Source organism: Thermobia domestica, chromosome 9 (genome assembly GCF_964235325.1).
Source record: "Thermobia domestica chromosome 9, izTheDome1.hap1.1, whole genome shotgun sequence".
NCBI classification, from domain to species: domain Eukaryota; kingdom Metazoa; phylum Arthropoda; class Insecta; order Zygentoma; family Lepismatidae; genus Thermobia; species Thermobia domestica.
The window spans coordinates 95,225,171-95,249,457 of NC_137462.1; the positions used below are offsets into that span (position 1 = coordinate 95,225,171).

The 24,287-nt window shown below is 32.6% G+C and overlaps 1 protein-coding gene across 1 annotated transcript in view; it reads right to left on the bottom strand.

Annotated features, from left to right (window-relative positions):
- Positions 1 to 23,171, bottom strand: part of LOC145694046 (zonadhesin-like) — a 139,132-nt gene extending 115,961 nt beyond the window's left edge. Inside the window, exon 1 of the mRNA XM_081770185.1 lies at positions 23,036 to 23,171. Within this exon, the coding sequence (XP_081626311.1) occupies positions 23,036 to 23,111 (76 nt within the window). The 5' untranslated portion in view covers positions 23,112 to 23,171. The remainder of the gene's footprint in view (positions 1 to 23,035) is intronic.
- Positions 23,172 to 24,287: the final 1,116 nt, after the last annotated feature.

The window sequence follows — 24,287 nt, forward strand, 5'->3', positions numbered from 1 at the left end:
CAGACTTGTAAAACTTGCCGGTTATTCTGAGAAAAATCCGATATCCGAACAGTTTTATATTGTACAAATATACGGTATCTTTATGTTCACTACAGAAACGGGTAGCAAGCGTATGTTATCCACATGCTACATATTTTTCACGCTTAGATGTTACAGCATGACGCAGCAGGATGTATGAAATCTAACGGTCACCGATGTATTAAGTACATACACGTATGTTACATATATAAGTTATACATCTATCTGTATGTGAGATCCTGACCGCCCCTATGCAGTTCTTTCGTTCGTACGGGAAGGACGTTTGATCGAAATACTTGCACGGAAAGTATGTATAAAATATACTTTTTACAGTTATACGTTTGCTCTACGTTAAGTCCAAAACCTACAAAATTTACACATCTAAATCTACTTTTTAGGCCACATACCTCAGTGTAGAATATAAAATATATTTCTCGGACAAAATAAGTGTTTTGTTACTTCTTTTCGTATAGCCTATGTTCAAAACCATGTATGGAGAAAGAATGAATATGAAGCTATATTTGTCAAAACGAAATACTCAAACCATGATACCATGTGTGTAACATGCTTAAAGAAATTAGTTTTCTCTGTTTAGATAAAAAAAATAAAGAAAAAACAAAAAAGATTATGGTCGCGCCCCGAGCTTGTAGCGAAGTTTTCAGTACCAATTAAACATATGTTCACGGAGACACTTGGTCAGAAATGCATAGGTCTTTTGAATATGAAAGAGAAGGGATGGTAATTTCGTTAAAATGGCTACAGTGAGATATGTGAATCGCAGTGAATTTAATTGCCTGAAAATGGTTATATCAAACAACTGTTATTTTTGTGTTATAAAAAGAAAAGAAATTACAATTAAGCTTAAAAATCGAGATAATAGAAACTTTCGTTTACTTTGAAATTTACATGACTCCTGCTTGTTGGAAGTCGACTGGAATTTTTCATGGGAAGAATTTATCTATTTCTGTCAATTTAATGTATCACCTAGTATCTTCAATCTATGGATATTCGGATAAGCCGAACTATATTATATCTATTATAATTATATAAAACCCAACACAGAAAGGAAACATTTAGGGTGACTGTTAAAATAAAGTGAAGTAAGTATATCGAGAATCAAATACTACAGTTTCTAAATTAAATAGTGTTTTCTGAACACTATATTGCAGAGTTCCAATTTTCAAGAATTATCAAATTAAATGCAAGTTTTAGTGTAATGCAACTTTCAGATCTGAAAAATTATTAAAATGCCACAGTGAAATTTACGACAGTATTTTATTTAAAAGAACCATTTGGACTGATTAGAGACCCTGTAAAAAGTACCTCCAAAATAATATTACGTTGCACCATATATTTCGGATCACTCATATATTCTAATATTTAATTATTTTCTGTATTTCTTACCCTACAACGGCAGTGTCAAATTTATGCAAGACATGTTAGACAATGTTCTAAGGACCTATATCTCTATTTGAGTGATTTGATTTATAATAATTGTAGGAGTGAAACTTTTGTGCAAACTAAAATTCATTGAAACTGTCCAATCAAGTGGACACTGGATAAGATTAAACTGTTTCCATCAGACTGTTAGTAAAAGGAAAAAAGTTAAAACTTCGTATGAAGTGTGTTAGCTTTGCAGTGAACCTTAAAGCTGGTAGTGTGGATACTGGTGTATTGGTTTCTACACGCGTGTTTTAGACTCAGCACATTGGTGAACTGAACAAAAAGAAAAGAAAAGTTATGTCATCTAAACTTGTGATATGTAAGTTTTATATTGCCACAATGCCTAGTTCAGAATATTCTGTGGGACATACACCCCAGCTTGTGTTAAATCGTTTTGAGAACGGAAATGCAGGAATTTAAAATTACTTTTCATATACAAGTATGACAGTTCTTCGTTAACTAGTTATTATGAACCTCAAGGTCGATCTCGTTCTGAGGTAGGTAAACTATAAGTCACTCATAGGAGTGCAGACAACTCTGTGGAGCGCACGTTTTTGCTGTCGATAGAAAGTGATAGTAATTGCACAAGGTCAGTTATGTGCAAAATAAATGAAAAAAAAAACAGCTTCGTAGTAGTGGTTGTGAGAATCACCTGTTTGCTATTTATTCTTTCGTTGATTACTTGACAGCAGTAGTAGAAAAAAACAAATTATTGTCTCGTAAAAAACAAAAATTGAATATGTCGAATGAAACAGAAATCCTATTGGAAATATTTTGCGTGTCCATTTACAGAAATCCTTTTGCAAGTCTACACAAACTGACTATATGTTATTAAATGATTTTCGTATATTTAGGACTAATTTAGATAAGGTCACGGTAGACGTAGCCAATAATATATTTTGTATGCAGAGCAATACAAATTATGTGATGGAAATGACGATAGTACACTATTTTATTTATTGTTAGATATTGAGCCATTAAATAAGGGAAATATTTTTCCGAACGAATTTGTAGCTATGGCGGCAATAAGGAAAAGTAGGGGCATTTTGAGTAGTAACATTGTGAAGTACATGGGACATTATGATATTTAGATAATGTTGGCTCATGTCGTATTTTCTAATTTAAGTTCTTTGTCAGGTAGACGAGCTGTATATCATAAATATGTGAATGACATGGAAAACCGTAGACAGAATCCATTGTATTTTATAGAAATGATGAAAAATGGATATCAAATACTTCATGGTGGATTAGATACTAATCATGTAACATATAATGTACTGGGTGGTCTCGATCCACGACTTGTAAGAGACATATTTGAGGTTCGAGTCCCGTTTACTTTAGAGACTCTTCAGAATGAATTACATTCATATGTCATTCATTTGGAAACTTTAAATACTTATTAAAGTCTAAATAAATTTTCTTTGAGTTGCAAATTGAAGAGTTAAAAAGGTGTGTAGTTGCAAATTGAGACATGCATTAAAGATTTCTAAGAGATTGAATATCTTACAGCAATTTAATAGAAGAAATAATTTTAATTAAAATGTATGGAGGGGAGAAATTAAAAATATTGATAAATATTTACAGAAAGAATATAAAAGATAAAAAGGTGAGTAAAGGGAAAATATTTATGGATAATTCAGAACGTATACATACTAGTAACAATACTCTAATGTATGGAATATAAAGTGTACCTACCTTTGTTGAAGTTTTTATATTAGGGAGACTAATTCTAGGTTCTTGTTCTTCAATTAGTATTTTTGACGTTAATGCTTATAAGGAGTTGAATGAAAAACTTAAAATTAAATTTAAAAATTTTCGAGATACTTTCACTGGCAGAGAAATTGGGAATACACCAGTCAAATTATATAAAGCAGTTATATTGCCATCAAAATTCTTAAATCCGGCATATATGCGTAGATTTAAATTATTTTTAGCAGGTGAATTGAAACCGATATTTATTTTATGGATTGAAGATTTGAAAATTATGTAAGTCTCAATTAATCTTAGTACTTATGAGCTTGTTTTGGGATTAGAGAATAGCAACACTACTATTTTGTATTAAGGGGGAAGGTTAATAATAAACAAAATGATGTTATGAATAGTTCAGGAGTTTTGGCAATAGGTTTTGAAAATTTTGGACAATTAAATGATAATTATAGTAAACTTTCCATTTCTTAAAATGATTGGAGTTTTAGTACAAGGAATAAACACCACCAGAAACAGCTGGAAAAATATTTCAAAACTGTCAAGTGTAACTCTAAGAATTTTACCAGTATCCAGCAGGCTTATAGAAATGAGAGAAAGTACCTATCGTCCTTCAATGTTGCCACATAGTCGTCTTTGTTAAGTAGTAATGACGTTGACGTTGGTGCCTAGCAGAATGGGAAGAGCAACAGAGAAGCAAATAGTTGCGTAGAAGTCTTACCTCAATCAAAACAGATATTTGAACATCCCGGAGTTTTGGAAACAGATAAAAGTTTGCTAATGTATGTTTACGGATTGATTACTCATGTTGAAGTACATGTTTGGGAAGTCCCTGGGCATTATCATCGTGTAGTTTTAAAAGATGACGAAGCGGTACGACAAAATGCTTACCCTTTTGAGTCAGGTGGCACGAAAGCAGAAAGATGAGATTTTAGAACCGTTATTGGAAACAAATATCATTTGAAAGGTTAATAGGCCATACACATCTAATTGTTTCTTAGTTGGAAATAAGGATGGAAGTAAACGTTTAATTATAAATTACAAAAAAATCAATCAGAAAATCATCTTAAATTCACAATATACATCTCGTGTTAAAGATATCATGGGTGAATTATCTGATAGTATATTATTTCAAAATTAGATATCCAACATACGTACCATGTAATGAAGTTACATGAGGACTCGGTGAAGTACACATCATTTCTAACGAGTAGGAGACACTTTTTGGTACCGGTATGTCACTTTTTCAATTGCTAGTGGTTCATTTACACTGAGGAATCTAATAACTAATTCGTTATATCATCTCAAAGATAGAGGTGTGACTTGGTATGCAGATGATTTGTTAATACACACAGCGGATATAGAAAGTCACAAGCAATTATTAGATGAACATTTTAGTATTTTTGAGAAAGATATTACCTTGTCTTTCAATAAATGTTCATTGTTTCAACGAAAAATTACTTATTTAGAATATATTATGAAATATTTCCATACGTATAGGAAATTTATAGAATTGAAATTATTAGTAAACTACAGTCTTTTAAGAATAGGAACGCATTAATAAGTTTGTGTTAATTTCTGCCATATTTCTCAAACCTTATTCCTAACTTTCAAGATTTTACTACTTCTCTGACTTGGGAAGGAGTCACAAAGTTCATATCAAATATAGTGATGATGAACAATCTGCATTAAATCAAATAAATGTTTCAATGTTATAGGATGTTGAAGTTCACTGACTTAAGTAAAAAAAAATATTTTTCGACAGATGCTGCACTAACTTCTTTAGGCAAAATGCTTTCACAATTGAATGATAAAGGTGGAAGAGGTTACCGTAGGATCTTTCAGAAACTGACTTCGTAAATATGATATAAACAAACCGTTTCCATTTCTTGAACTTATGGCAATAGTTGATGGCAGAGATGGAACAGCATGAATCATTTCTTTCATATTCAGCATTTAAATTGAAGGTGGATAAGGTGGGACTTAGCGACTTAGCTGTGCCTTGAGAAATTTAAAAAGGTTAAAATCCTATAGTAGTTTGATGTATACGTTCCATGTAAATATATGGAAATTTTCGGTTGTCAGTCAATTGGAAAATTACAAAGTGAAAGTTCAGTCATGAAGGAATTTATAGATGGGCTTAAATTAAAGAACAAATGGATGATTATAAAATAATTAATGGAATGTGATGTAAGAGGACTCATTCCATAAGAAATCCATTTGAGACTTGTTTGCTAAAACAATTATCCAGTTCTTTTATTGAATACTATCATGTCCCAGTATTGCCCAGAGCTCACTGTGGGATAAATAAATATATTGCAATGGTGTCTGCTAGGTTTACCTGGGAGGGAATTAAATCTGAAAAAGAGAATAAATAAGGTCTGATACAGATAGTCAGTTGGCAAAAAGTAATAATGAATGAAAAATGGTCCTTCTGATATTTGAAATTGCATTAGATGTTAACTCACGTTTATCTTATGATGTTACTGATTCCGTGATTAATTCAAAACAAAGAAGGTATTGTTTAGTAATTGTCGATGATTTTTCTAAATATGTGTTTCAGAGTTATTATTAAACTTGGCGAGGCAGACTTTTATTAATAAATTGTTCTAATTAATATGTAGGAGATGAGTCGTGGTGAGTATCTCATATGATAACTCAATGTGTTTCGGTCATCGAAATTTAAAGTTTTCTTATTTAGTCTTGTTATAAAAGGTATAGTAATAACTTCATATTCTGCACGCAATCCGGCGAAGAGGTATATCTTGCGCTTTAAACAAGCATTGAGGATATGTTTTGAGGATAAACAACTTCTCTGGGACAAATATCTAAATGACATAGAGTTCTCATTAAATTTTTCCGTCCTATATGAGCGTGGTTGTATTCCTATGGAGTTATTTTTTGATAATAATGTAAATGACTCTCTAGATATATGTTGGAGAACAGATGATACGTTGAAAATAAAGATCCTAATATATGGTTTAAAGATTTAACAAATATGAAAGGTGCTTGGTTGGATGAGAAATAAATGCGATAAAAATAGAACAGCAACTATACACCAACCGGGAGATAAAGTATTATTAAAATAACATTTTCTGTCTTCATCAGCTGCCAAAATTAATAAAAATGTATCAAATATTTGGCAAGGACCATTTCGGATAATTCGATTATTGACTCCAAACACTATTTTAGTAGAAAAAGTAGACGATCAAAAAGATATTTAAAAAAATGTTAGCATAACTAAACCATTCAGGCAGAAGATAATTACTTCGATAATGTCAAACCTTGTTAATTTGAAAGTTATTGTAGTCAGATATTTTCTCCCAATTGATGTTTTTGCACATTATTTATTATATTAATAATGTCTTCAAGTCATAATATTTTATTTCATTGAATATAATAGTATGAGTTATATGAGTGTTTTTATTATATTAATACTTGATATTATTGCAGGCCAGCAACAAGTATTAACGTACTTGTGTGACAATCGAAAAATGTTCCAGTATTCCTTCTCCTTATGTGTGTGAATGGAAAAAACTGTGGGTTTAGGGAAAAAATAATCATTAACAAGAAGTCATCAATCTTCACATTATCTTTGGAAAATAAAATCATGATATTTTTTTCTGCGGAATAATTTCGAAGATCATTGTATTGGAAACGTTATATTCCATACAAAGAAGATAAAATTGTAAGCTGTCAGTCTTGCATATTTTTGGGTCAAATTTCTGTTATTAAACTTGAGCTTTGATTATTATTAGTACGATATATTAATTGAATGAATTCTAAAATTAATTTGTAAGAGATCTCGAAGTTATTTGATAAATATTATAATTAATTCGTTACACTGCAAATAATTTGGAAATATATTAAGCTCTTCTAATCTATAACATCTAACTGTTTGAAAGAATGAGTGTTGATTATTTGTGGGATTTCGTTTCTTTTTGTTACGTTATTTTTAGTTTGTGTGGATGTATAAGTAGTTAGTTGGGTAAATGTAGAAGTTAGTGTGATTATTGGTATAGTGTTAGATAATATACTAACTCTAATAACAGTAATATATCTATTTGGGATAGTGTTATATAATAGGCCTACATTATTTCTAACAAAAGTAATATATCTCTACAGGGAGAATGTTGTAACACATTTAAAGAAATTAATTTTCACTGTTGAGATAATAAAAAATAAAGAAAAGAAAGAAAAAAGGTTACTACTAGCGCAATGGGTTTGTGACAGAATTTTAAGTAACTATTAAACATACGTTTACTGAGACTCATGCCCGGAAAGGCATGTGTATTTTCAATAGGAAAGCGAAGGAATGGTAATTCCGTACAGAAAAATGGTTCTGATGTTGGTTTCGTCAAAATGGTCACAGTGGGATATGTGAGTCGGAGTGAATTTAATAGCCTGAAAATGGTTATATCTACTAACAGTTATCTGGGTGTTGTGATAAAAATAAGTTATGTTTCGACAATTACAATTTAAAGCTTAAAATTCAACAAAATAGAAACTTTCGTCTACTTTGAATTTTATGTGACATCTCCTTGTTGGAAGGTAACTGGAATTGTACATGGGAAACATTTATCTATTTCTGTCAATTTAATATATGACCTAACATTTTGGACTTATAGATATGCGGGTAAGCAGGACTATATTATATATATTATAATTATTTAAAACCCATCACGGAAAAGATACATTAAAAGTGTCTGTTAAAATTGAGTGAAGTAATTCTATGGAGAATCTAATGTTACAGTTTGATAGTTAACATTAATCGTGTTATGTGGAAACTATGTTTCACCGTTCCTATTTTCCAGATTTATCAAATTAAATGTAAGTTCTACTATTATGGAATTTTTAACGTCGGAAAATTGTTAAAATGCTACAGCGAAATTTACGATAATATATTATTTAAAAATACAATTTGGATTGATTAGTGACTACAAAGAGTATCTCCAAAATAATAATAATTTGCACCATATATATACCGGATGATCACTCAGATATTCTCTTATTTAATTGTATTGTGTAAGTACGATATTTCTTACTATATACAGGCCTTATCCGATTTATGCAAGACACGTTATATGGTTAAGAAATGCCACATAGAGGATTAAACAAACGCTTGTTCGAACTCTTGAAATGAACGACATTAATCAACTGTAAAATTCTGCAGTAATGATACAGAGACGATATTTCGGCTGTTTCTCGGTCATCGCGTCTGAGTGGGTCTCGGGGTCTGACTATGTCACGAAATTGTCTACGTCTATAGGAGTTTCGGGGTTTCACAAGGTCACCAGGTCTTTTCAGGCCCGGATCAGAGCTTATGTGAGAAGTGAGAAACAGTCCTGGACGATCTGGACGGAGCTAGTAAGCGAAGTGACAACAGTGTCCACAGTGACAAATAACATATCCTATCACTGCTTGTATTCTAAGTCTAAATTCAGTCTTTTCAAGTCAACCGACAAATAAAATTACAATAATGTTCAACATTAAAACGTGTTATCTCTATAATTTCTATTTAACAAGGAAGGGTTACGAAGTGGCTCCGCTGAGATACGAACGAGACACTTGTGTTTGCATTTGAAATGCTATAACTAGATGAATTCCAAAGTTATACGTGCCACCGGGCGGAATATCTTGAGTTACAACATATTTTGTAATGTAAGAACTACAAAAAAAAAAAAAAAAATACCTGGCAGAATAGTTTGAACCGAGTCATTTGTTCGGAAACGGTTGGGTAAGTGGAAAACTCGACCAACACGTATCCCATTATTTTCAACGACAAACGTTTTGGGGTAAAAAACTTTGTCCCACGGTCCCCCGCAGGACCCCAGACGGGTTCCAACTCAAAGGTTTCAAATGGCAAGGGGGGTTAAGTGGCACATCATCTGAAAGCTGTTGTAAAATGAAAGAAAATGCTGCAAGTCTCGACTCTCTACAACAACCCTGTGCGAAATGACGGAGGGTCAAAATGTTAAAAAAAAAAAAAATTGAAAAGTCCATGGTCACCCCTATAAATCGGAAATGGTGAGACAAATATGAAAATACGAAGGGAGTCTGGCATTATTTTAAAAGTACAACAATTTAAGTGAAAACGTCTTGTCCCAGGGTCCTAGGTGGGGTCCAACTAAAAAGTTTCAAATGCTCATCGTTTGCAAGATCTTGTTAAATAAAAGTAGATGGAGCAAGTCTTGACTTTCTACGACAACCCTGTCCAAAATTGTGGCGGGTCAAAATGTAAATAAAAGCTTAATTGAAAAACTATGGCCACCTTGAATCCAAGATGGCCGCTTAAAACCTATGTCATTCATAACAGTACAAATCTAAATCTCTATTTTTCTCTATTATGTATTTAGAAATAATAGGAAGACTAAAGAACAATTGAATTTCGATTCACTTCAACTATTATTTCATTCGGTAACAACACATATATGGTTTCTTCTTAATGCACGTTCGTCACGGTTCTCTCGACATTATTTACTTGAATATAACGAATATGCGATGAACACACAACTATGACTTCCTACTCATAGTGAAAAAAAAAGTTGAATACCTTCGGGTATTTTTCTAATTTTGTCATATATACGTAGTTCACTCAGAAAGAACTTGCTGCACCAGTAGGTTGGAGGCTCTATTGTAACGTATTCGTGATGGTTACATTTGTATCTCATTCGTTGGTTTGATCTCAATACTTCAAGCAATACCAACTATACAAAAAACAAAAATCATTTGCAAGATTGGCAAGTAGTACCAAACATATGTAAGTCATTTCAGTACATCGAACTGCGTCAAACTTTGTTGGTTTGGTCACAGTATTCCAAGAAATAACATGTTTATATACAAAGTCATTTTTCACGCTGGCAGCCATATTGGATTACAGATTATACTCTTTGATATTTTGTGGACTATTAACCATGAACGTTCGCTTCTCCAACACCAGTGGTATGAGCTGTATATGCGTTCGATACATTGTGCGGCATTTTGAACCCAAGATGTCGCGTTTTTGAACATTTTGCATATTTTAGTCACTTACTAATCAACATTAATGCCAAATTTGTTTTACTAGCTTCAGCAGTTTGGTATGCTTATCCTTTCGATATAGGTTTTAAGCGGCCATCTTGGATTGTTTTCCAGTTTGCTTACATTTTAACCCACAGCAATTTTGGACAGGGTTGTCGTAGAAAGTCGAGACGTGCTCCATCTTCTTTCACTTAACAAGAGTTTTAAACGATGTCCTACCTGTCTTGCAGTTGGAAATTTTTTAGTTGAACCCCACCTGGGACCATGTGGGGACCGTGGGACAAGACGTTTTCACTTAAATCGTTGTACTTTGAAAATAATACCACTCATCCTTTCCTGTTTTCACATTTGTCTCACCATTTCCGATTTATAAAGGTGACCATGGACTTTTCAATTAAGTTTTTGTTTACGCTTTGACCCGTCACCATTTTGCACAGGTCTGTTGTAGAGAGTCGAGACTTGCAGCATTTTCCTTCATTTTACAACAGCTTTCAAATGATGTGCCACTTAGCCCCCCTTGCCTTTTAAAACTTTTGAGTTGGACCCCGTCTGGGACCTTGCAGGGAACCCTGGGACAAAGTTTTTTACCCCAAAAAGTTTGTCGTTGAAAATGATGGGATACGTGTTGGTCAAGTTTTCCACTTATCCAACCGTTTCCGAACAAATGACTCGGTTCAAACTATTCTGCCAGGTTTTTTTTTTTTTTTTTTTTTTTTTTTTTTTTTTTTTTTTTTAGTTCTTACATTACAAAATATGTTGTAACTCACGATATTCCGCCCGGTGGCACGTATAACTTTGGGATTCATCTAGTTATAGCATTTCAAATGCAAACACAATTACCTCGTTTGGATCTCAGCGGAGCCACTGCGTGACCCTTTCTTGTAAGTAGGAAATCAGACACAATAATAACATCGAGTTTCCAAGTTCCAAAATTATATTGTGTGTGAAAACAGAAGTATTAACTCTTCTTTTACCTGAATGCTACAACCAGAAATAAAGGCAATCCAGGGAGAATTCCTGTTCTCATAAATGAAAGTTGTAAATTTATTATTTAGACAATTGGGATTGCAAGTGGTTTGACTCCATGTTTGAAAATTTTCAGAGAATATTCTGAAGTTTAATATCTCACGTTATTCAGTTTCAGCATTTGTAATTGAACTTCATAATTATATTTTTGAAACACGATTTTTTAGAACAAATTGAACTACAAAGTTCTCTCTTGAAAAACTTCCATTTTCAAATTACACATCATGATGTCGTAAAGTTTGATATGATGAGGCAATGATATTTACAATATAACCACCCATAAGCTCATGTTTTACTAAATATTTTTATTCCATCTCTACCAAAATGCTTGATTTTGATAATGATCGTGAAAGACAAATGCACTCTAATAACATTTTACAAGTCAAGTATTCCTATGTCACAACCCTTTTAAAAGTGAATTGAAAAAAACGTTCTTTTTCACCTCCCTTTCCCCAAGGGCTAATATTCCTTGAAACCATGAAAGAAAATTAAATGTTTAGTTTAACATGCCACGAATAGCCCCTTAGATTAAAGGAGACGGGTGAGTAATAGAAATGAATGATTGTAAATTAACTTTTTCGTGCTCTTGCACCGTGATTCGAAGCGGAGACATGTGCACCAAAGGCACACGTGCCAGAATCTGAGCAAGCAAAAATGGCTTTCACATTCCTATAATGAAAATATATTTGAATTCTCTCCTGACTGAAACTCGGAAGGGAAATTTGCGTGACAACCGATAAACAAACAATAAAACTCGAAAGGTTAATTCAGCCTTAACCTTAACTTGATTGAAACTTACGCTTAAAAGATATCCTACATTTTTTTTAAACCAGTGTTTTCAACCTTTGCCTTCTGCTTTCAGCCTATTAGGTACAAGCATGTTTACTGCTTATACAACAGCAGAAGCCACCATAAACATTTTTGTTAGATGTATAGAACGTCGAAGAATTGAATGGGTTTGAACTTTGTGATTGTACTTCTGACTCAGATAAACCATAAGTGTATTATTTAAAAGTTTCGAATATTTGAGTGTGTTCAGACCTGGTGGAGCCCCACGTGGGTACACCTCTGAATGACATTCATTCACTATTTTTGTCACATGTTAAATACGCCGGTATAGGACAGACATCTTTGATCGGTATTTATTTATTTATCGAAACAACAGGCATTACTGCCCAATTACACTTCTACATATAATACATAATTTTAAGATTGATTAATACATAATTACATAATTTAATACAAAATCTTAAATTAAAATAATATAATTTACTTGATTCGTTTTACAAAATAGGCTGTGTTACTCTTTTGTACAACTTTTCAGAACTATTAAATATATATACACATTTATAATCTTACTGATTTTATTGTATGTAACAGAAATTCTCCATGTAGATGTCATATGCAATGCATTTGTACGCGCCTTTCTGCAGTAGAACAGGCCACTATTTCCCTTGCTTGTTTTGATGGTTGTAATCTGTATCATTAACTTTCTAGTTATGTCTGTACAGTCTATTTTGTTGTGCAAAAGTCTGTGCAAATGAGATCGTTCAACTTCCGTTCTTGTTCAAGTGTCTCAAGTGTGAAGTTTGGAAGTAAATTATCATATGATTCATATTTTGGATAAAATCCTGCCCTTTTGTATGTGAGAACACGTATGAATTTGCTTTGTATCTGCTCAATTGTTTGACTACGTGTTTTCACGGAAGTGTTCCAAATAAGTGAGGCATATTCATGTTCGGATCTTACGTAAGAAAAGTAAAGCGTTTTCAGAGAGTTAACATTTCTGAATTCTCTGGTTGTTCTGATAAGAAACCCAAGACTTCTATATACATCCTTAGTAATATTGCCACATGATGCGAAAAGGTCATTTTTTGTCAGATATCACACCTAAATATTTAATTGTGTCTAATGTGTCTATACTTATTCCTTTGATCATGTAAGTAAAGTCGTACGTTTTCTCACGAATACTATATGTCATTGTTTTACACTTATTAATATTTATTGTAAGTGTATTCCTAGTACACCATTTTAGTATGCTAGTCAGATCTTGTTGCAAGAGTAGACGGTAATCTATACGTTTCACATCTACGAGTATTTTTAAATCATCTGCAAAAAGTATTTTTTGAGATTTTTTAATATAACGTTGCAAATCATGAATAAATAATAAAAACAATAGAGGCCCAAGATTAGACCCCTGAGAGAATCCAGAACTTGCGCGAAAGCTTTTAGTTTTATATTTTTTATATAAGACGGATTGCCTACGTTCACGTAAGTAAGATTGAAACAAAATATCATTTGGGAACTAAAATTAAACCTGGCAAGTTTTTGAATTAATATATCAAGATCCACAGTATCAAATGTTTTTTTTAATCCGTATATATAACGTCTACTTGTCCATTGTTATCTAAAGAGGAGGTTATGAAATCTGAAGTTATAGTTAAGTTAGTCACCGTGGATCTTTTCTGTAGGAAGCCATGTTGACATATTGAAATTGCTGGCTTAACATGATGCATCATTTGATCATAAATGACACTCTCAAATTCTTTTGCAATTGTTTGTAATATAGCTGCTGGACGATAGAGTGTTCTATACTATTGTTGTTGCCGTGTTTCGGGACTGGGCATATTATATATTTTTTACATATATATCTGGAAAAACATTTGCCCTTATTGAGAGTCAAAATAAGGTATATAGCGAATGTTTCAAAATATTACTACAACCCTTCACGATATAAGGTGGTATGCTATCAGGCCAAGTTGCTTTATTCGGGTTCAGTTTCTTTGTTGCATTTCCAATGTCTCCTGCACTAATTTGCATCAAATGGAAAAAAGTATGGCATTCCTCATATAACTATTTTTATTATGTGTGTTAATACAATCTTTAGTTAAGAAAAAGCATTAATTGTAAATGGACTGGAAGTGTTGAGGAAAAGCTTTCGCAAATTCATCATTCTTAGTCAGATTCTGTTCGTCATGGGTCATGGACTCAGTAGAAAGATGTCGGGATTTATTTTTAGTGTTGGTCCAGAAATGTTGTGGGTATTGGGTTATATTATTCTCAGAATTGAAGATAAAGTCATTATGTGCTGTAGCTATTACACGTTTCACTTTTCCACGTAACCTGCAGTACTCGTTATAGTGATATTGGTAATTAGCCATTCCGCTCTCCTTGAGCCATTTTATGCGATCTTGTCATTTAAGTTTTAGCTTTTGTATTATACTTTTAGTAAACCATCAAGGGAATCATTTTGGCATTGATGTTTTCATGGGAATGCACTTCTCGATTGTGTAATATAGCACATAAAACACATTTCTAAATATTACTCATTTTTCAGTCTGAATTTAAAGTTCTTAAACCACTAAGGACATAGATATCTGTTGAACATTACTCGCACAAAATGGTAATAATCAACGTGTCGATCACGCAGATAATGTGCTGAGCGATACTATTAAGGACGTTAAGTATTGTTTTATTACAAGTTATTCATTTGTTTAGAATTCTGATTTTTCAAGAAAATCTGTCATCACCCAGGTTAGAATTCTCTACTCTAAACGATCGAACCTAAATTAATCTACTAGTAATTGATATTGTCATTCCGGCTTCTTACTGGTTGCGCCTTTTTTATAATGAAACTGAAGAGCAAAATAACTAATACAAGCAGACTCTATTGCGCTATTAAAAGATGACTCTTAGCGAAAAGAAAAATAAACCGAAAAACGAAAATAGCTGTCTACAAATCAGTATTCGTCCTCACACTTACCTGCGGGTGACACATGAGTATTTAGTGAGAGGAAGGAACAAAATCTACATGCAATAGAAATGAAGTTTTATTTTAGAAGAGTTGCAGGAAAAATAAAGAATTAATCAAACTTTCAAGCAAACATTGGAAATTAAATCAATGCAGTTGCATATTGAACAAGCCAATTTTGATAGCTAGAGCATGCCATAAGGTTGAAAGATTTCCAAAATAAATCTGGGAAGCAAGATCAATAGAGTTAGGGAAGAAAATACCAGAGGGGCAGACAAGAGAAACATGGAAAGAAGCTATAGAGGACATTTCTAAGACACACGACATTTCATACTAAAGAGTGAAGGATCTGGCGCAGGGCAGATGCAAGTGGTGAGCTTTATGGAAAACTCCAACACCCAAGTGGCAGAAGAGAAACGTATTAAGTAAGCAAGTAAATTGAATATATTTTGTACATTCTGCTTAATGCAGGATAGAAGCTCACTGAATTGTTCGTTGTGCTATGTGGCTCTTTCATTGATAATATTTATTCATTACCAATTAGTCGCCATTATTTCAGGGATGGTGAGTCATTCCTACATAAAATAAGAATTAAATAATATATTGCGTTTCTTATTAAGTGCAAACAGATACATAACATCTACTCATAACATCTAAACAGCAACTTTTAGAAACCGTTCGATACACTACAGCAATGATATTCTCTATTAGTCTATCCCAACAATACTGAGGTAATCGCAACATAAGTGATACCAGCTAAAAATAGCACCGTTTTCTGGTCAGGCAATAATGTCATTGGAAGAAAATATTTTTGGTTCGGTCACCAGAATCTAAATACATTTTCTAATTCGATGCTCTTCTGATATTTTTTGATGTTTTAAAACAAAAAAAATATATATAAACATTACCGATTCTGTGAAATGATTAAAGAGAATAAAATGACACACTTGATGCATTGTTTCTTCACTATTATCCAGTTCTTCAAATTGAAGTGGAATAGTGAGATTATTATTAATAAATTTGGAATAAATGTCAATTTGTAAAGTGCGTGATAACTATTTTCATAACTGAACGCATGAAATACGTGTAACAGATATTTAATACGAACAAAGCCGAAACATACTTTCACATATTAGTTCTGTTCACGGGATTCAAAATCACAAAGTTTTTAGTTTCATTACCACAAACTAACGAAAACTTTAATTGGGTACAGTTTTAGGGACATGCGCAATAATTCTGTAGAGAGAAAAATACATTATTAACTGTGTTTCGATAAGCCAATCAGATTATTCTAACATATCAGTTTTGTTCATGAAACCAAAAGGCAAAGCCTCAGAACTGTGTTCTCTAGTAATTCATTTTCAAATTGCTAGAGGTAACCCTGGTGCAAGGTAATTCAGTAATATTGCTCGAATATTCGGTGAACATTAAAATTAACTATTCAGAATGCATTCGGAGTTGATTAGTTCGGAACTAATTCTGATTATGCAGAATAAGTTTTAAGGAATATTCGTGAAATGTAGAAAGTAATATCCTGGTATCATTCGGGAAATCTAGGCACCCTATATTCAACTAAAAATCGGTTTAGTTTTGGACATTAACTACGTCATAACTTTATGGCACTTAGAGACTTTTATTCCTTTGTCGGATTCTAGGTATCTCAAATTCAAAGTGAAATTCCAATGTCATATTACTTCTTTCCCCCAAAAATTATATATCTTCAACTTTTGATTGGGTCACTCTAGTACCTTTGGGTTTGTGGGTGTTTAAGCTGATGATGGGTACTAATGCTCATATTTTTTAGAAAATATAAATGCAGTAGACAGAGTTCAGCTATTATTACCTCACTTGAAGAGATATGTCGATTCAGTTTCAGGTAGTAAGCTTGAACCATATTGAGACAACTTTAAAATTAATAACTCGTGTCTGAAAGATTCTTTGCTTGGAGGCAAATTAGCTTTCTTCGAAACCGTTGCTGCAGACATTCAACCTTTTCTTACGAAATTTCGGTCGGACTCACCGATGCTGCCTTTTCTTTATGGTGAAATACTTAAATGTCTGAATTCCCTTATGATTAGATTTTTAAAAAATTAATTGTGATTGAAACAGCAAGTTCTGAAGACCTGATGAAAGTTTGCCTAGAATATGGTAGTGAAGATCTACATGTGTTCGAATATAGAGGGTGGGAGTGTAAATAGAGAATACACACACCTCCAACCATAATATCAGCGCCCTGGGAAGAAGGGTACAATATAACAAAAAATGACGGCCATTTTCTCGCGGGGAGCGAGTGGATGAAGGTTAAAACAAGATTTTCTGGAAAAAGGGTTAAAAATCCTTTAAGTATCCATCAAGTAAGTACTTTTTAGATTTTTATTTTCTACTTCTAAGATTTTTATTAGATTTTCAAGATTTTAAATACTTTTTAGATAGGTATTTTGTAAGCTCATATCACGTTTTATTGTTTTATTCACTCAGCGTAGGTGGTTCCCAGCGATATATCGAAATAACTGTGTTTGGTTCCTGAATTTGGGAGGTAACTCGACTCTGAAAATCATTTAAAAAATAACCTAATGCATTCCCTTTGTAGGATATTCATTTAAAATATTCGCTGGTATACATTCCGAAGGCAAATAAATTATTTCAAGTTAAGATATTTTTTTAAAGAAATTCAAAAACTGTGTTTGCATTTTCGAGACACGGTTGGGTCGGTTTGTTTTTTTTAAAAAAATGCGAAAGCAGGAAACTCCCATTGCAGCCACCTGGGTTCAAATCCCGTCGTGACAATTATTAATTTTTCTGAATGGGAAGGTAATGTTTATGTAATTGGTATTGTAATTCTGTTATTCATTATTATTATTATTATTATTATTATTATTATTATTATTATTATTATTATTATTATTATTACCCCAGGTACATTGCAACGTTGCATTTTCATTTAATATTGGTCACATAAAGAGTGTACAGCCCAAATGGCTAACCCGATTAAAAAAAAGATCCTACACTTGAGATTGAAAATATTATATTTGGAGACGGTTTCCCCTCTTACAATTTATTATTACGTATTATTGATATTATTGGATGCCATCTTGATTCCATCTCACAATAACCCAGACAGAAGGTCAAAGACAGAAAAAATATGTCGCAAGGGCTCTAGTAAATGACATCCCGCATTACATTGGCTGAGATCAACACGATCCCGAGTCAGAAGTGCTAGGGATCCTGTCGAATCAACCCCACATGATAAATCGATCGGGTTGAAACAACCCTGAGTTAGAAGGATTCGAAGAAAACGGCCATTCGTCAAAAGAGAGCAATCAAAAATTCCTGTATAACAAAAGGATTTGGTTAAATGTATACCGTGTCACATGAGTTCCGGACAAAAAAGCTTCGTACAAGAAATATCATGGTTTAAAGAGCCCCGCTTTTGAAGTTTATACGTTAAAAGAGACCATGGCAAAAACGACTCATGTCAAAATAGCCCAATACTAAATATCAAAGAACATCTAATTGAAGAAAGGAGAAAAAAAGAAATGTAATTTGTGGTTAATATATATTTTGTTAGGGTTGAAAGTATTTATATGTGACTCTGTAACTTTGTAAGATCCACGTTTGTTTCTTTATACATACTTTATTTCAGTTCACTGCTTCTTATGCAACTTAACAAAAGTGTAGAGAATACATCATTTATGTTCTTTAGTCCTATTTATTTTACTTCAATCCGCTGAAATGGGGATCTTGCTCTGAACGGCCAAGTTCAACAGACTTCACCAGAAGACATTTAGGTGTACGCAGTAAATTAAAGGAAAAAAGCTATTGGAATTAGCTGCCGATAATACGTTGTATAATAACAAATGACTTGTTGTTTATGAAGTGGAAAAAAGAACAAACTGTAGATTACCTGATAATTCATTAAATTAATGACAGAAAAAATGTTCATAGGTTACATCAATAAATATCAAATCCTTCATTTTAAATTATGTCTGTGCAGAAACTTTTCGGAGAAATAAGCTCCAACTTGACTGCTAGACGTCATGTCTAATCGTGAAATACAAATCACCAATTTTCAACTTTACACGAAAACTTTGAATTTCAAAGCCGAAAGCAGAGATCTATTTCTCAAATATGGTTCTAGATATCGCAAAAATTATCGAAAAATTCCCCTTCCTTCTGAAACACTCCCATATCACATTTCATTAAGCTACATATATATATATCATGTTTCAACCTCTAGAACACGGTAACGCAAAAAAATGTAATGGATATAAAACTTCGATATTAAAATAGGTGCCAAATAAAGCTCAAATGACATAGAAGGTCACCCACGTAGACTGAAAAATATCGCAATACACATATCCAACTATCTCCTACCAAAACTGTGACTCTCAAACCTGGGAGTGGGCCTATATCTTGAAAATGTTTCGAGATATTACTAAAATAAAAAAGAAAATAAAACGTTAACACTTGTCCAATTTTATAAAACTTACATGTATATACCACGTTTCAACCTCTTACGAAGACTGTGCCTGCACAAGCAAAAGTGCGTTTGATTTTTGGAAACATTTCAAGATATCGTAAAAATAATTGTAAAGTTTTCGTTTCATAACACTTCCTGAATAGTCTTTTTACATTCTTGTTCACGATTTCACCACCTTCCATAAGTGAGATTACCAAAATCGATAGTAGGTCTATCCTACTAACCACAACGATGGTCTAACCGTTAAGTTCGGGGTTTTAAGTTAATTTATGGGTATCAAACAATGTTTATTTCAGTCAATAGTGTAGCTTTAAACAACGAAATTTCACTTGTAATCCAACTATAAATTATGTTTGCTAATATTCTTGATTTCAAAGATCAATATTCAGTCTAGAGTCAATGTTTAGTTTTGATTGTTTAGCAATGTGTATATTAATATTTTTATTTTTATGTGAAATGAATTTTGCGATAAGGACGTTCAAAAACAATTAGTCATACAGAAAATAATTGAGATGTAAGCTGGAACTTTATGTGGTGTAATTTTCCTGTGTCACAGAGCAGAGTGGTACTATCCCTACTCCCATTCAGGACGTGGCAAAATGTACTTAAGTTGCACTTTAGTTTATTCCTTAGAATATAACTTGCATTCTGATTTCTATTGCATTATTATTTAATGTGTACACACACGTAAACTTACTCATATTTGAAGCTGCATTTACGTTCACATCCGTATTCCAGAACATTGAGTAGCTTTAAGGATACAATTCTGCTCATTAGAACTAATATAATTAATTATCATAATATGCTAACATAATATAATTATAAACATGCATTGTAAAACTGTGCAAATCATGTATGTTCACTCATGTCCAAAATGATTGTCGCATATTTATAACTGTCTTATTGTAAGAATATAATTTGATAGTGATCTTGCAGGGTACTTTTAATACTAATAGTATGTGCATAATCGGAAAATGTGTAATTGTCGTAAATTGTATAGGAAAGGAATTATAAATACGAAAACTAGAATGAGTAAACCAAAATGTTGCAAAATGGACAAGAAAGTTTTATTTCCTTTTATTGTTCTTATTTACTGCTCCTTTAACATGAAATTTGCCACATACATCTCTTTGCCGATTATACACATACTAACATTGTAAGAAATGCCAGACGAATTCGTTTTCAAATTATATTCCTACAACATATTTATAGACATGCGACAATAATTTTGGACATGAGTGTATATTAAGTTCCGTTCATTAGGTTCCTGTACACAAAAAATATTATCTTAGTAGAAAGAACGTAAACATAGCTAAGGAATGTTTCATCACTACAATAACACATTTTAGTTGAATAGTTAGTTGCTAGATATTTGTAGGTAGAGAAAACTGTTTTTGTGCTCTCTCATTAGTGTAAATAGTCACTAGTACTATCTGTAAATAGTACTGGTTTTTGGTTATAGATATCTGCCGGACAAATTTAAAGAACATTGTTAATCCTTTTGGAATTTTCTGATTTTTAAGGTCAATTTTAGACTTTCAGTGAAGCAGCTAGTGCATTACCACTATTTATTCTGGGATCATGGTACATACATTTGCTCTTTGGAATATAGTAACTTCCAATAAGTATCATTCGAATGTCCGTAACATGTATCTAAAATTATAATACGACATTAAGGATCATTGTTTCTAAAAACATTTAATTCTCGAAAGTTTATGACCGTCTGGATCGGAGCAGAATCAATAATCGAATATGGTTTCACATTGTAGTCACAAAGGAGAAGACCAGATGTCATGAATCCAGCACCCTTCCTGCAAATCTGTGATGCAAATTTAGCTTATTTTTGGCTAAATCTAGCATATTTGAAGAGGCATTTAGCCATACAAATCTACGAAATGCTTATAGCCTTAAATATAGCTTATTTTATGAGACTCTTTTGCCATTGTTGCCTTTTAATTTGCCGTTAAATTAATTCTAAAAATACTTTTTCTTTTTAAATAAAATTAGCCTTCTTGTCATTAGATATTATCGTATTAGTTGATTTTTCTCTGGACAGAGGGTGTTGTGTTACAAAAAAAAAAAAAAACACTTGTTGTCATTCTTCTTGTCTCTCCCCACCCACAGATCGGAGCAGAATTCGAGCCCATAACATGGAGTTAGTTCTATTCCAATCTCAAGCAATAGCGTCTTTATCAGAACTTTAGTTCCCAATTAATTTTGCACTAAGCCTAGTCAACGATGTGGGGTGTGTAAAATTAAGAGAGGCATTTAGCACGAGTGTAACTATTCGTCAAGCCTCTTACTAATTTTCCTTGTCAGAAAGAAACATGTGATATAATACAAAAGCAGATTCTGAGTTCAAATCTGAGACAATAAGAGTAAATAAATGGAATAAAGTGCTTTATAACAATAAAACTTTTCTGGTAGAATAAGGAAATAAAGCCGTAAGTAAATAATTTATTACGATAAATCTGAGTTGGGATAGAAACTCCAGACAAACTTGTTGTAATCTTGAATTCTATAGTATATTCTGACCTAATTTCAGGCATCTTGAGTTAATGATTTGGGCAGGGCATAGAGGTAATTATTGCTTAGTTTCTAATGATTTGGTGCTTTCGCCTGATGTTTGAAGATCTGTTATGTTCTTACGAGAAGACGAAATCAATACCAATAATTCTATGACCAACTCCCATTATTTCGTTTTCATAATGCATCAATTTGAAAAGAATTTCTAATTACACGCAAGGATATCAAAAGGTACAATAGCAGCTCATCGAATATCCAGTAGGAACATAATGATCCTATGAATTTTTACCTGTTTTTTTAAATATAAGTAATTTAAATTTATCCTATCAAGCAGCTACTTTATTATTGATGAATATTAATGATGAATATTGTCTGATATCTATTGTTATTAACATTTCAAACCAATCTACATCTTTTCAAATGTAAGTACATGCAATTGTAATTATTCAGTATTAGAGAGAGATGGAAGTTGTTAGACATGGAGTCGGAACTGTAAGGTGAATAGTAAAGGTATTTGAAACCGTGCTTGAAAGTCAGTTTTCGATTGCTGTTTCTGATTATGGTTTCACATTGTAGTCAGAAAGGAGAAGACCAGATGTTAGGAATCCAGCACCCTTCCTGCGAACAACACTTTCTGGACACGTAACTACCACTTTCTTCTGACATGGCGCTTGCACCATACGTGAGATTTTAGTTGTCCATCCCCAAACAGATCATTAATTGCTCTCACATTAATTTGATTTACTTTCTGCTTAACTGCTTTATATTTTATGAAAAAAGGTGAAGTGAGACATGTCCCACTTCCTATTGTATTGCGTTACTGGCAAAGTCACTTTTCGTACAAATTTGAGGAATGTTATAATTATACATCTTTGTCAACTTCTGACTTTAGTGTAAAAATAAGTACCCACAATAGAAAAGGATGTAACAGAAATATAATCATTTCCCTTACCTCTACCGTCCTTTTTTCAATAAATATTCCAAGCAAAAATGAAAATGGTTTTATTACTTTTCCTCCAATTACAACAAATCACAAGTATAGCATAGTAGCATGACAGAGAAATTACCTGAAGATGTAGAATACGTGTTTACTAAAACCTCCAAGATTATCACAAGACAACACACTCGGCAGAAAATGTCCATTTTCCTCCAGTACTAACACAGATTCCGTAAGACAACGAATAACAAAAATATTACATTCTGAGTGAATCGATAACTTTATTCTTTGTTTTAAACAAATATAATTTTCAGTTACTTGCAAGTGGACATTTCCAATCGTGGGTGAAAAAAATCTTAAATTGAAAAAAGTTTATGTCACATAAAATACAATAACACACAACGATTGGCATTTTTAATACTATTGCACACACTTTCCGAACTATTTATTTCTAATCTGTGTTAAAGCTCTTAACATTGTCCATAAATATATAAGTGTTTGAATTGAGTAATGCTAATAAACCAGACGTAGTTCTTATAAGTTTTTCATAGCTCCATTGTAGGCATTATTTTAAAAATGTGAAATAACATTAATCATTCTCAATTGAAAATTTATTATTCTCTTATAGAGTGATAAGTTCATAAAACAATATACAAAAGAATAAATCAAACAAAGTAATGTAGTCGTCAATGCATATATATATATATATATATATATATATATATATATATATATATATATATATATATATATATATATATGAGCACTAAATAATACTTTCTAAGCTACATTCAGTTAATTACCTTTAGTTATGACCGCTAGTGTTTCGATTATTTAAGTTATGAAGGAATAAGTTATATTTATGAAATAAATGTGATAATCATATAACTAAACGCTTTCTTTTCAATAGCATTCTACGCAGAGCATGTGCAACTAGAGGTAAAAATGCAAGGATATGATTGCACATAATAAACTGTACTTAATTTTTGAATATATTCCTTTTTAACCTACCGCCTCTCATACTACTACATGTTGCAAGAACACAGGAAAGTAAATATACTTTGAAAATTTTAACTGGAAACTAAATCAGAAACAAGATCTATTCTAATTCAGCTGAAAAGATTTAGAGGTTGCTGTAAAGTGTTGTGTGAAGAAGAGTGTATATGGTTAGTAGACGAATTGTTATGAACACTGCCCACATAGCACAAGAACGTCCACGGGATGTCCGAGACTGAGCCCGCAACGGACGACGTGACGTCTCGGGATTATCCATATTTACTCCCAAGACTTCCACAGGATCTCCGCGGGAGATCCAGATGCCGCTAATATCCCGGGATACAGGACATTGAGCGGGACCACAAAGGGATGTCTATTGGCAAATC